The following is a 13334-nucleotide window of genomic DNA, read 5'->3' on the forward strand; positions in this document are numbered from 1 at the left end:
CCAGCTCTGCTACCCATGTTAGATGTCTACATTGTAGCAGAACTCAAAAAAACATTTCTCATATTAAAATATCTTGTATGTTTCCTCTGCTTTAATAATTTTCTAAACCCTTGATGTTACTTAAGCAGAATGAGTAGTATGCAATCAGGTTAATTTTTTCGGTGGAGGGGGGTGGATGAGAAAGAATCCTATTTACTTAACTCTTCTTGTTTCAGGGTAAGCCTCCAACAAAGAAAGCGAAAGTTCTTCAGAAACAACCTTTAGTTGCTAAACTAGCCGCATATGCTCAGTATCAAGCTACCTTGCAAAATCAAGCAAAGACTAAAGCAGGTAATATTGATGAATGTGACAGAGGTGAAATACTTGATACTGATTCATTTAGAGTTAATGACATTTTAATTTTGGATTTTTGTTAACTAAGCTATTTCTAGGCCCAACTAGTATATTATGACATTAGGCTTCCTCGTGATGGTTTTGGTTTCAATAAATTATTCTAGAAGAGAGTAGTTGTGTTCCCAAGTTCACAGTGCTTGGGGCAGTATCCTTAGCATTTTTTATTTGACTTATTATTTTCTGTGTACAGGTTCTCTATGCTGTGGATGGTCGGGAGCGTGGTGGAGATAAAAAGCAAAGAAACAACATTTAGCAATCTTTGCAGGGAGTGGGGAGAAGAGAGTAGCAAGAGGATGAGATTGAGGAAAGCATCATTTCTAATAGAAGATTCTTTTTTTTTTTTTTTAAGATTTTATTTATTTATTTGACAGAGATCACAGGTAGGCAGAGAGGCAGGCAGAGAGAGAGGAGGAAGCGGGCTACCTGCAGGGCAGAGAGCCCGATGTGGGGCTCGATCCCAGGACTCTGGGATCATGACCTGAGCCAAAGGCAGGGGCTTTAACCCACTGAGCCACCCAGGCGCCCCTCTAATAGAAGATTCTTGATAGGAGGGCGACTAAGTGGCTCAGTTGGTTAAGCAACTGCCTTCGGCTCAGGTCATGATCCCGGAGTCCTGGGATTGAGTCCCATATCAGACTCCAGCTCAACGGAGAGTCTGCTTGTCCCTCTGACCTTCTCCCTTCTCATGCTCTCTCTCACTGTCTCTCTTTCAAATAAATAAATAAAAATCTTAAAAAAAAAAAAAAAAGAAGAAGAAGAAGATTCTTGACAGGGAAGCAGAAGTAGGGAGGTGTAACAGGGAGTAAAGCAATGAAAAACCCTCCTGAAGGTATCTGTGGCAGTTACCGGTTAGAGATCTCATTGAGGTGCCCAGTAAAAGCTGCTTGGGAATAAAAACCAAAAGCAGCCATGGCATTCTCTGAACACTTCTGCTCTCAGCTGTTCTTCCCCACTGATGACTGAAGAGCTCGTTCTTCCTTCGCTTTCCAAACAGCTTATACTATGTATGGAAGACTTAAACTGCTATTTGTTTGCAGGTATGATCTATGCAAAAGTTCATGTTTATTTAGAAAAGTTCTTAAGTCTTTACAGGAAAAAAAGAAAACTTTCTTTCAAGGTGATAAGTTAATTTTGTATCATTTCATATTGTCTTGTAAATAAAAGGTTTGAGAATTGTAATACATCTAAATGTATTTTTTTTCCCCTGCAGCAGTATCCATGGAGGGATTCAGCTGGGGTAACTACATCAATAGCAATAGCTTTATAGCAGCTCCGGTTACCTGCTTTAAACATGTGAGTATGGAATTTCTCACCTATTGAAACACTTAGTCATTGTTTAAAGCCGAAGATACAATAACATCGAAGTATCTTGTCTTTGGAAGGTCTTTGTTTTATGCTTTGTCATAAAAATGTTACTTTTTATTATACTTATTAGTAATAAAAACAATTTCTAGAAGTTGTGCAAGTGTTCTTTAAAGAAATCATCATTTGTGAGCAACCCTCTCAGGTCCCAGGACCTCCCTCTTTGGGAGCTTTGTGCTATCACTTTGCTATCGCTCAATAAACCTTGCTTTCCTGCCCACCAAAAAGAATAAAATAAAAAGTAAATTATAACTTAAAATTATTTAAATAGGGAAAAGTACCAGTCTCCTCTGATTTTCATATTACGCTGAACCATACACAGTTGCTGGTTTTGTGTGTCATGTGCGCTGGCAGTGTCGTGTGGTTCAGCGTAATACAAACCATCCGTCATGCATGTTACCTAAGTCTTTGTGAGCTGACCTGATACTTCAGAAAAGGAAGGATCTTTCTTCCAGGTATGTTTTTGTCTCCAAAGGTAGAATCACAGAAACAAAGAAGGAACTGTTAGTAATACAGCATTGTGGGCTGAAATATGTGACACATACCAGAAAACCCTTTGCAGGATGTTCTTTTTGGCAAGTAGATTCTTATAGAGTGTCTGCAGTAATTCAGAACTACGTTAAAAAACCTTATCCAGAGATAAGTTTGTTCCTTTTGCTTCTCTTCCTTTTTGTTAAATGATCTGTGATTACGTCTCTCCAGAAGTAACTTTTTTGACCTTACTACAAGTTTAATTTATATTTAAAGATTCTATCTGCTATTTAAAAAAAAAAAATTATGTTTGCTACTATGTGCAAAATAGAAAATTAATGAATGAAATTTTGTTTACTACATATTTTCTTAAGTTAGGACTTCACTTTCAAATAACAGCATGTAGGCAAAACTGAGCTTGAGTTCTTGCTATGGAAACTCAAATGAATTTTCATTAGTTCACGGCCAATGCAGACTCTTGATCAAGGCAGAGCATATGAAAGCAGTGTTAGAAATATAAACTAAAGCTGAGTTCCTTAATTGCTAGTTTTCTTTCCTGAAAGTAAAGGTGTTCAGCCTTAGTTGGTGGTATAAGTGGGATCCTAGATAACTTTATTCAGTGCAAAGTAGGTGACGTCCTTCACCGTAGGGTAGATAGTAGTGTCACGTTTGTGAAATAGATTAAATAAATACACAGCAACAGCAACAGAAGAGAACGGCAAAGCAGATCTTTCTCTCTCTACAGTTCTTTGTGCTTTTGAGAAACTCAAACTCAGCCTAAGTTCACGATTACAATAACCCCTTCATCTCAGATACCTGGAAATTTGTTGTCTCTTCTGAATAGCCTTTATCTCTTTTCCTATCTTTAGTATTCTGGGGTTAGTTTATATTTTGATACCACAAACCATGTAAAGCTGTGTTATGTAAGCAGTCAAAGTAATTTTTTTAAGAAGCATTTCAAAATCCCAGAAGCACATTTTATTTCGTGTCCATGTCTATTAAAGTTCTTTGTAAGAAAAATCTCTACTATAATAATGAAACTGGTTTTGTTTTCAACTCGGCTTTTTTAAGATTAAAGTGTTCTATCATATAGATTAAAGCAGCTAGCCTTATTGTATTATCAATAATGATACTGTGTGCGCTCCCGTTTCTCACTCAGGAGCAAAGCATCTATCACCCAGTGTCTTCCTTCTCCACTCCTCTTTCTTTACTGCCTTTTTCTCATTGAGTAGGAAAGCGACTGATAACGATAATTTCTTAGTTTATTTTAGTACATAGGAGTTTGCTTTGTTTCCTTAACCAGTATCGTCACTTGAATCCCTTTGGTTTTGGTCAGACCTCATGCTGCACTTGATTTTATCCTTCAGAGCTGGTTCTTCCCCCAGGTAGTTTTCTAGGTCTCCAAGGAGAGTTACTGGCTTTGGCTTTAGGAAGTCTGTTGTCAGGAGCTGCTGGGAGTCTACGGCCATACCACCCTGAACGCGCCCGATCTCGTCTGATCTCGGAAGCTAAGCAGGGTCGGGCCTGGTTAGTACCTGGATGGGAGGAGCTGCTGGGAGCACAAGGTCCTGCCTTGTTTCATCCATCTCCTAGTTTTCTAAGACTCAAACTGCCTGCCCTAACACTGGTTGATCAGTAAGGCCCACTTCTTCTAGACTCCACTTCTGCCTTGTCCCCAACTTGAGCACAGGTTGGGGGCCTTTTCCTGCTCATAGGGGATTATTTTCCAAACCTAATTTTAAGAAACATCCAGTGTGTAAGATGGAAGCAGAACTATTCTGACTGAACCAAAAATTGGGGCTGGGAGCAGTGTCCGAGCCCTGAGTTGAGTGCCTTGCTGCTTTAAGGTAACCCAGCCTCTTCTGGAGTAAGGATCACAGGGAAACAAACATTTTATATTTCCTGGCGCTTAAGTATGATTGTGATTAGTTTTAAAATCTTAGGATTTCAGCAGTGGATCTCTTTTTTTCCACAGTCTATCTTTAAACTTCTGGGAATAAAGTTTCTGTGAAGTATATCGTAGGACTGTGTCCCCTTTGATAGTTGCTGTAATTATTCACAGTGCTTTACTGAGTCACTCAGGTACAGCAATGTTGACATTTTTATAATTAGCAAAGGAAATTGAGCCTCAACTGTTATTAAATATACCTGCTTCCAACCTGTGTATCATTGCCATGTACCTAGTATATCTTTCATTCTGTGTAGGTTGTAGTTTGGTAGTTTTGAGACTTTTTTCTTTTTTCTGGTTCTTGATTTTGGGGGGTTTGTTTGTGTAAGCTTCAGAATTATTACTCTTTTCCCTAATAGACATAGTCAGGTTAAGAGGAAGCTGTACTGACTGCCCTGGCAAGGATGGGGTGGGGTGGCCAGAACCTTGGCCCCTGACCCTTGGCTTCCCCTTTTCTGGCAGTCTCAGGAGTTGGAAACCACGGAATTAGGTAATAACACTTTTAATTAACCCTAAATCATGTGGTCACAAAACTGTAATGTATCTTAAAAATCGTCTAGTTCATCTAATCTGTCTTTTATTGTTAATGAAACTCTTGCTACTTTTCTCAGTAGCTCGATTATATTTCAGTTTTGGGCTTTGACCTTTCCATAATTTAAATTTTTTTGTTTTTGGGTTTTTTTTTTTCATAGTTTTTAATTAAGCCTCTATAGGGAAAACGTTCCTGTGCTTCTTTTACTCATACACTGCTACCACACAGTATTTTTGACACCAGACGTGCAGGTTTAACTTACGTCAAATAATTCTCCAACACCAGCTGGGTGTCTGACAAGTCAACTCGGTTCTGACACTGTCTACCTGGAGTTAATCATATCCCTCAAGTTAAGGGCTCAGTCCCACAAGACTCGCCTTACTTCAGTTACCAATCTGAAGTACCAGGTGTTACCTATGCTTATGACCAATTGACTGCAAATCAGGGTTTCCATGACCTGTTCCTTGAGTTCAGTAACTTACTGAATGGCTTACAGGGAAACAAATCCTTGCATTTGCCAGTTGATTATAAAGGGGATAATAAACAATACAGGTGAACAGACAGATGCAAAGATACATAAGGCAAGGTTATGGGAAGGCACATGGAACTTCCTGCTCTCTCTGGGTTATGCCACTTCCTACCAGCCCCATGTAATCACCAACCCAGAAGCTCTGTGAGCCCCATCTACAGATTCCTTCACTATCCAAATGTCCGCTTTATACCACTTCACTTTTACAGAAGGCCTGCATTAGTACTTGCTGTTACCAACCAGAAAAGGATTTTTGCTTTCAGGAAACAAAAAGCATTTCCTCACCTTATGCTGTTTTGGCTTACAAAAGGTTTAACAGTTACAGTTATGATTGATTTTATCTACTTCTGGATGGCAGGGGAAGCCTGTATTTTAGGATTCTGATGAAGGCTTCACTGTATAGGCATGATCAGCCATGAGCTCAGTCTCCACACCCTTTCCCTTTCCCGGGGGATGGGGACTGGGGCTGAGAGTTCTAAGCTTCTACTCATAGGCTGGTCTTCATGGTGACCAGTCCCATCCTGAGGCTATCTAGGAGCCCACCCAGAGTCTCCTCCTTAGAACAAAAGGTGCTCCTATCACTTAAGAGATTACAAACAATTGAGGAGCTCTATGTTAGAAACCAAATATAAGAACAAAAGATGCTCTTAGTGCTCTTACCGCTTAGGAAATTACAAGGGTTGTAAGAGCTCTGTGCCACGAACAGGAGCAGAGACTGATTATACACACACACATACAGACATATATGTATCTGCATATATTTCTGTTTTTTTCAATATATATTTCCTGTTTTTTCACAGCCTCTAAAAGCAGTATCCGTATCTATCCTAACTCCGGAAAAATCCCCTCTATTACTGCAGTACCAGTGCCAGTTAGGTGTACGGTATACAGTCATGAAATTCACAGGGGACTTTCTTCTGGTAATTTATGGTTGAACCCAAGAGAGCCTCCAGTTGTTCAGTGTGTATGCAGAACATTCAATTTTAAAGCATTCTTAATTTTTTTAAAAGACTGTAGTCCTTTTTTTTTTTTTTTAAGATTTTTTTTTTGTTGTTTTAGGTTTTTTGTTGTTGTTGTTGTTTTGTTGGACAAAGGGGTAGAGGGTACATGTAGGCAGAGTGGCAGGCAGAGGGAGAGGGAGAAGCAGGCTTCCCCCTGAGCAGGGAGTCCGATGTGGGGCTTGCTCCCAGGACCTCAGGATCATGACCTGAGTCGAAGGCAGCTGCTTAACTGACTGAGCCACCCAGGTGCCCAAAGATTTTATTTATTTATTTGACAGAGAGATCACAAGTAGGCAGAGAGTCAGGCAGAGAGAGAGGAGGAAGCAGGCTCCCCGCTGAGCAGAGAGCCTGATGTGGGGCTCGATCCCGGGACCCTAAGATCATGACCTGAGCCGAAGGCAGAGGTTTAACCCACTGAGGCACCCAGGCACCCCACAAGAGTATAGTCTTTTAAATTGCAGCAGTCCTACTTCCTATGACTTACCTTTTAAAGTTAAGTAAAACATTTCTTTCTAGACATTACAGCACAGGCCAAAATGTGCTACTATCAAGTGGATGTGAAACATATAAACCAAACTTTTAGTCATGTACTTACAGATTTGAAATTTCTTTCATTTGATACTGGACTGTATTCTCTGCTGTCTTTGCTAAGACCAGAAATCATCCTTCTTTTTTCTCCCTTGATAATAGTTGTAGTTTTGTTAGTTTTTTTTAAAGGGCCCTTTTTACACATGTATACCATAACTTTAAAGCTGACTTTAGGGGCACCTGGGTGGCTCAGTGGGTTAAGCCTCTGCCTTGGCTCAGGTCATGATCCTCAGGGATCAAGCCCCACATCGGGCTCTCTGCTTGGCGGGGAACCTGCATCTCCCTCTCTCTCTGTCTGCCTCTCTGCTTACTTGTGATCTCTCTCTCTGTCAAATAGATAAACAAAATCTTTAAAAAATAAAAATTTTTAAATTTAAAAAAGTAAAGCTGACTTTACTGCCTCCACAAATAAACCTGGTATCACTTACATGATACATTCTAACCCTCTCCTGGACGCCTGAACTATACGCCAGGTGTTGTGAGAAGGTAAGGTTATCTGTACTTCATTGCAACATGTATCACAAGTGTGTTTTGGGTTTTAAGGTCAAAAACACAAGTACTTTTGTTTGCGTACATACAGTAACAGTTCCTCTTTATAGTAAAACGATCCATTTCTCAAGTATGTGTTTATTAGTAAAATAATGCATTTCTTTTTTTTTTATTTATTTAACAGACAGACATCACAAGTAGGCAGAGAGGCAGGCAGAGAGAGAGGAGGAAGCAGGCTCCCTGCTGAGCAGAGAGCCCAATGTGGGGCTCGATCCCAGGACCCTGGGATCATGACCCGAGGTGAAGGCAGAGGCTTTAACCCTCTGAGCCACCCAGGTGCCCCAAAATAATGCATTTCAAGTAAAATTATTTTTTGGCTTTCTTCCCTTAGCCTTGATTACACATACACAGGACTCCACTAAAAGTTGAAATATTCATGTCCTTTCTCACTTAAGTCAGACTTCCAGGATGTCATCCTAGATTGCAGAATGTCTTTCTGATGGAAATAAAGTTTCAGTTAGTTTCTGGCACTTGTTAGTGCTCCAGCTGAGCTAGCTGTCACGAGTCTCACCATGCAATAGAATTTGTACAGGAAAACAGTGGACTCTAGAATAAGAGAAATCACCTGTCATGTTTTTATGTTTCAAAGAAAGCCTAAATAGTCTAGGTTGTTTTAACTTTAATCTGTTTTCTAAAGTGGTTCTTGATTTTCCGTGGGGATCTCCTGATTGCTGAACACTATTGACTTAATACATTGTTGTTTTTTTTAATGGTGGGCTATTTTACGCCTTTCAAATTAGTAGTCACTGCTTCCTATCCCTTTTCACACACACATAGCCTTCTCCCATTTTCAATCTTGCTTCCACCCCACGCATCCCATTTTCCTTTCATGCTCTCCTCACGCTCCCCCTCATCCTGCTGCCAGAAAGTAGATTCTGGTCTCAAATCAAAAGGTGAGTGGACTTTCTGGAGAAGGAACAATTTTTTTTCCTATTTCAACCTACCAATTCCAATGAGTAGCATTTAGGAGTTCTCCTTTCTGTCTAGTTAATTTCCTGTAATGTTTCCCTTTTTGGGCAAAAAGATTTCATCTTTCTCTACTGGACGAACCTTAACACTCATATGCCTGTTAGTCTTTCATTGGTGGCTTTTTGTACAGTTGTCATACCATCGCTGGGGTAGATTCTTTCTTGGTTACCTCTGTGCAGCTTCAGGCCTAACCTCTGCCCACTTGTTGAAGATTGTGGGTGGTTATCAGAATAGGTTGACAGTTCTGTGGAGGGAAATTTGTATTTCTGCCATGAGGCATCATGTGTACAGTGTATCAGCTCTCTGAGAGTTTAGCCATCTGGGCCATTGGACTATCTGGGAATGTTCTTGAAGTGCAGGAAATAAGACTTCCCACCCAGTTATTTTTTTATAGACGACAGTCAGGTGGAGGTTGTCATTCATTTGTGCTGGGGAGCCCTCAGCATTTGGATCTGGCCATGTCCTGCAGGACCTGATGACAGCTTACCTTGCAGGGAAGGAGAGTCGCTCCCAGATAGCCCTCACGAGTGGCCCTGGAGCAGGAAGTGGTGAAGCAGATCTTCCTGATTTGGGAGGAGCCTGAGGTGGACCTCTCGTCCTGAGTCTGGAAGGTAAATTTGTTGTTACCTGTAAATTATGGTTCTGCTAGTTCATGCTATGCCAATCCAGACTTTCAGAGGTATCCCTCCTGCCAGCAAGAGAAGACAGATGACTTGGATGAAGATGGCTGTCAAGCCCTGGGTCATTTCGTCTTCCACAATTAAGAGTATTCATTTTAAACAAAAGGGCAGATATATCTGTGAAATTACCTTACTATTTCAACACATTGAGCACATGGTATGTAGAAACTATGGTGCTCTTTTTTGTTGTTTTTGTTTCTTCATTTTTTGTTTCTTAGAGTGAACCATATGGATTGGTTTAAGAGGGCCTAGCAGAACCACAACCTTACAGGCAAGAACAAATGTCACTTTCTGCTACTTTCTCCTATACCAATCCAGACTGTAGGGACAAAAACATAATATCCCCCAATAAAGTGAATATTATCCTTATTTTTTAATAAGCTGTTGACCCTTTATTTTCTTTAATAAAATGTGACTAAAACCTATTTTCTGCAAATAATTGTTAAGGCTAAAAAAAAAAAAAAGTTGGTGAAATTGTCATATCTAGCTCTGAGAGGAGTACTCTATGCCAAATTCACTCTTCAGTATGCCAACCTAACCGCCAATTTATCAGCATAACCAGGCTTCTTTCTTCTCAACAAAAAAGTAAACCCATTCCACAAGATTTGGCAGCCAAACAAAGAGGGGTGGATACCCTGCCTTATTTTAGCATAAATTTAGCTGCATCTGTCTGCTCTAATTGGTTCATCCTCACAGAAATGAAAACATGGTCATTATGTTAATATATCTTAGCTTAACCTATGTTACCTATCATCTTTCCAGCCTCTCCTTTTCTGATCCTATCTGCTGGCAATAGGGATGGCCCTACAGTCTAGAATGATATAGGGGGAGATAGCAGAACCTGAAGAGTCCAGTCTTTCAATTCAAAAAGAGCAGAAAGAGGTAGTCGTAACAGATGTATTGTTTTTTTGCCGAGTTCCGGGAGATAGTTATGTGGACTTTCCAGAACCACAGATATTTGAGATAGGCCACTGTCTCCAAGTACTTCGTTGCTTGTGCTACTTAAAGTAATAGCCATAATTTGATTCTTTCTTCGGTGCCCAGATGTACTCTAGTTCAGGATTATTTGACCTTTTCTATAGGGGTTGAGTACCAATCCTCCTGTTGGGTTGGCATCCACCAAAGTATGAGAAGCCTTGCATGGAAGACATTTACCCAATGTTCAAATTGACTAGATCGTGTAACTCCTAGATGTCTTTGTTTGGTCATCTTTGAGCTCTGAAGTTGTTTTGTCTTTTCCTGATTTGTTCATATTATCAGGTCTTTGATATCCTTTTCTCTATGTTCAAGGTTCTAAATTATTTTTAACGAGGAGCTGATTGTCAGAGCCACAGAGACTGTTTAGTATTATCAGCATTCCTAAATTCACTTACTTGATTTAATTAACTGTTGCCGAAACTTCAAATAATTATAGATGGTCTCAAGTTTTAAGGATCAAAATGTAATGGAAATTATAATTTGGGCATGTTAGACTTGGGAAAATCTCTTCATGATACTCATTTAATCAGTTTTCTGAGTCCGCATCCTAACCACGTAGTGTGGAGGCTAGTGATTACCAGTTCTAACATTGAATGTTTCCTCTTTGTTTATAAGTAATAAATTATGTAACAGTTTGCCCCATGGTATGCATCTCCAGAAACTCTTCAACTCCGCCTTTTTAATAACTTTAGCTCGTGCTTTTGACACATGTCCGCTTTAACAGACTGTTTTTCTGTTTTATGAATTTATCTTAATTTGAAAATACGGATAACTAAGTATTGTTTCTCCTGTTACTGGAAACATTTTTCTTTCTGCTGATTGGAAATATTTTTCTTTCTGCTCTTTGGACAGACCCTTTAAAATTAGAGGTTAAGGTAAAGTGCATTCATTAAGCATATATTTTAAAAGTAATAAGTTTCTCTGCTTTGTTCTGTGAAATCTATTGAGTTTGTGATAGCTTTTACAAAAATTGCTGCTCGGGTCTTATTTTAGGACAGTATGGAATTTCGAAGTGGGCATGGATCTATTCTAATATATGTGAAATTCTGTTCATCTTAAGCTTGCCCCTGACACTGGCTTTTTCCAAATAGAATTCTGTGAAAAGGGAAATAACAACTCTATTTTTAGAGAAAAATGAATGAATTAAATGGCATTTTTAATTTAATATTTCTGTTACTGATGGGAATGCTTATTTTACATAATGTGTTTTGGGCTTTATGTTAATAAGATGATAACTTAATAATTTTTATATGACAGGCACCTATGGGGACCTGCTGGGGTGATATCTCAGAAAATGTGAGAGTAGAAGTTCCCAATACAGACTGCAGCCTACCTACCAAAGTCTTCTGGATTGCTGGAATTGTAAAATTAGCAGGTGAAAGCACACGTAATAATTTACCAGAAAATGCCAGTTATGTTTTTATTAACTTGTAAGAAAGCATATTTGTAAATTTCACAAATATTGCCAAGTAAATAAGAAATGCGGTAATAGGGGCACCTGGGTGGCTCAGTGGATTAAGCCGCTGCCTTCGGCTCAGGTCATGATCTCAGGGTCCTGGGATCGAGCCCCGCATCGGGCTCTCTGCTCCGCAGGGAGCCTGCTTCCTCCTCTCTCTCTGCCTGCCTCTCTGCCTACTTGTGATCTCTCTCTCTGTCAAATAAATAAATAAAATCTTTAAAAAAAAAAAAAAAAGAAATGCGGTAATAGGGTAGAGGGTAGCAAATTTTTTTTTTTTTTTTATAAAAAACTGAACAGTAAATACTTTTAGCTTTGGCAGTACAAGCTCTGTCATGGTTCCTCAGCTTCACCATCATATCGTGAAAGCAGCCGTGGCAAGACATAAATGAATAGGCATGGCTGTGTGCTAGTGACACTTTATTTATGAGCACTGAAGTTTGAATTTTATATATAACTGTCATGTGTCATGAAATGTTATTCTGTGTTTGATTTTTTTTTTCAGCCATTTGAAAATGTAAGACCATTCTGAAACGCAGACTGTGAGAAACATGAGGCAGTAGGCCAGACTGGGCCACTATATAGTGTGCCACACCCTGGTGTAGGGAAATACTAGGAAAAGTAACAAAAAGTTGAGGTGCTAAGAAGAGTGATGAGGTCCGTAATACCAAAAGTAAACTAGTGTTGATAATTTCCTGTATGTTGGGTTCTTTTTCTTCACTCCCACTGCTTTCCATGTCCTCTAGTCCTTGCTACCTTATTGCTCGTCACATAAATGCGTTAGGTATGTCCTGTGTTAGACACTGGGCAGGTGATATGCAGAAGTATAACACCTCATTTATTCCATGAGCTGCCATCTGCCAAATGCTCCCTGCATTTATGACAAGGCGCTTGGTGAGTGGTGCGGTAGAGCACTGTAGTCCTTCATCGGGATGCAGGGATGGGGCCTAGAACCACTCAGCTACGTTGTTCTTCAGTTAGTCAGAGGTCTGATGCATCCTCCTCTTTCTAGTCCTCTTTACAGCCATTCTTCCCCAAACATCCTGCTCGCTACATACTGCAGACAGACTTGATTTACTAAAGATGATCTTGTATTTTTTTGCTCAGGTGTCTTTTTTTTTTTTTTTCTGCTCAAGTGTCTTTAATCACTTCTTTGTCCTTAAAGGATCGAGGTGGTCGGCATTTATAGTTATTGATGAGTTTCTCCATAGACCCCTGGCCAAAGTTTGGTTGCTTCCCAGCAGAAGTGCTATCTCTGTTCTGATAAGGCGAGTTCTCCCTCCTCCCTCACAGAGCCTGTTAGCACCTCTGTGCCTTTGCACAGACATTTTACCCAGTTCGGTTCCCAGCTTTTCCTTGAAACGTTCCCCCAGCTATACAAGTATTCTCTAAATGCTTGTGTTGTTCTCTGCACTGTAATTTAAAACAACATAGTCTTTCTGTCCTAGGTGTTTAAGGCAGTTATATTAAAATAGCTCTGAAGATCAGTGTGTTTAATATCCAAGAATTATTTCCACCTTCCATCTCCAGTTTTACATTTCATTTTATCTAATTATATCATGTATCTTATTTTAAGCCACTTTAATGACATTTTAGAATTGAGCCTGATGTTAATCATGAACTAGAACTCAACAACATTTGGCAAACCCATAAATTAGTCTGTGAATTACTGAATTCTAAAACTTAAGGTTTTATTTTTTTTTTAAGATTTTTTTTTTATTTATGTATTTGACAGAGAGAGATCACAAGTAGGCAGAGAGGCAGGCAGAGAGAGAGTGAGAGGGAAGCAGGCTCCCTGTGGAGCAGAGAGCCCGATGCGGGACTCGATCCCAGGCCCCTGAGATCATGACCTGAGCCGAAGGCAGCGGCTTAAACCAC

At 39.7% G+C, this 13334-nt stretch overlaps 1 protein-coding gene across 6 annotated transcripts in view; it reads left to right on the forward strand.

The window, feature by feature from the left end:
• MBTD1 (mbt domain containing 1) overlaps window positions 1-13334 on the forward strand; it is a 69453-nt gene that overhangs the window by 34353 nt on the left and 21766 nt on the right. For all 6 annotated transcript variants that reach the window (XM_045985716.1, XM_045985718.1, XM_045985719.1 and 3 more), the window contains 3 exons: window positions 216-330; window positions 1604-1686; window positions 11258-11375. In XM_045985716.1, coding sequence (XP_045841672.1) covers window positions 216-330; window positions 1604-1686; window positions 11258-11375 — 316 coding nt within the window. The remainder of the gene's footprint in view (window positions 1-215; window positions 331-1603; window positions 1687-11257; window positions 11376-13334) is intronic.

This window comes from Meles meles, chromosome 18 (genome assembly GCF_922984935.1).
Source record: "Meles meles chromosome 18, mMelMel3.1 paternal haplotype, whole genome shotgun sequence".
Lineage (NCBI taxonomy): Eukaryota > Metazoa > Chordata > Mammalia > Carnivora > Mustelidae > Meles > Meles meles.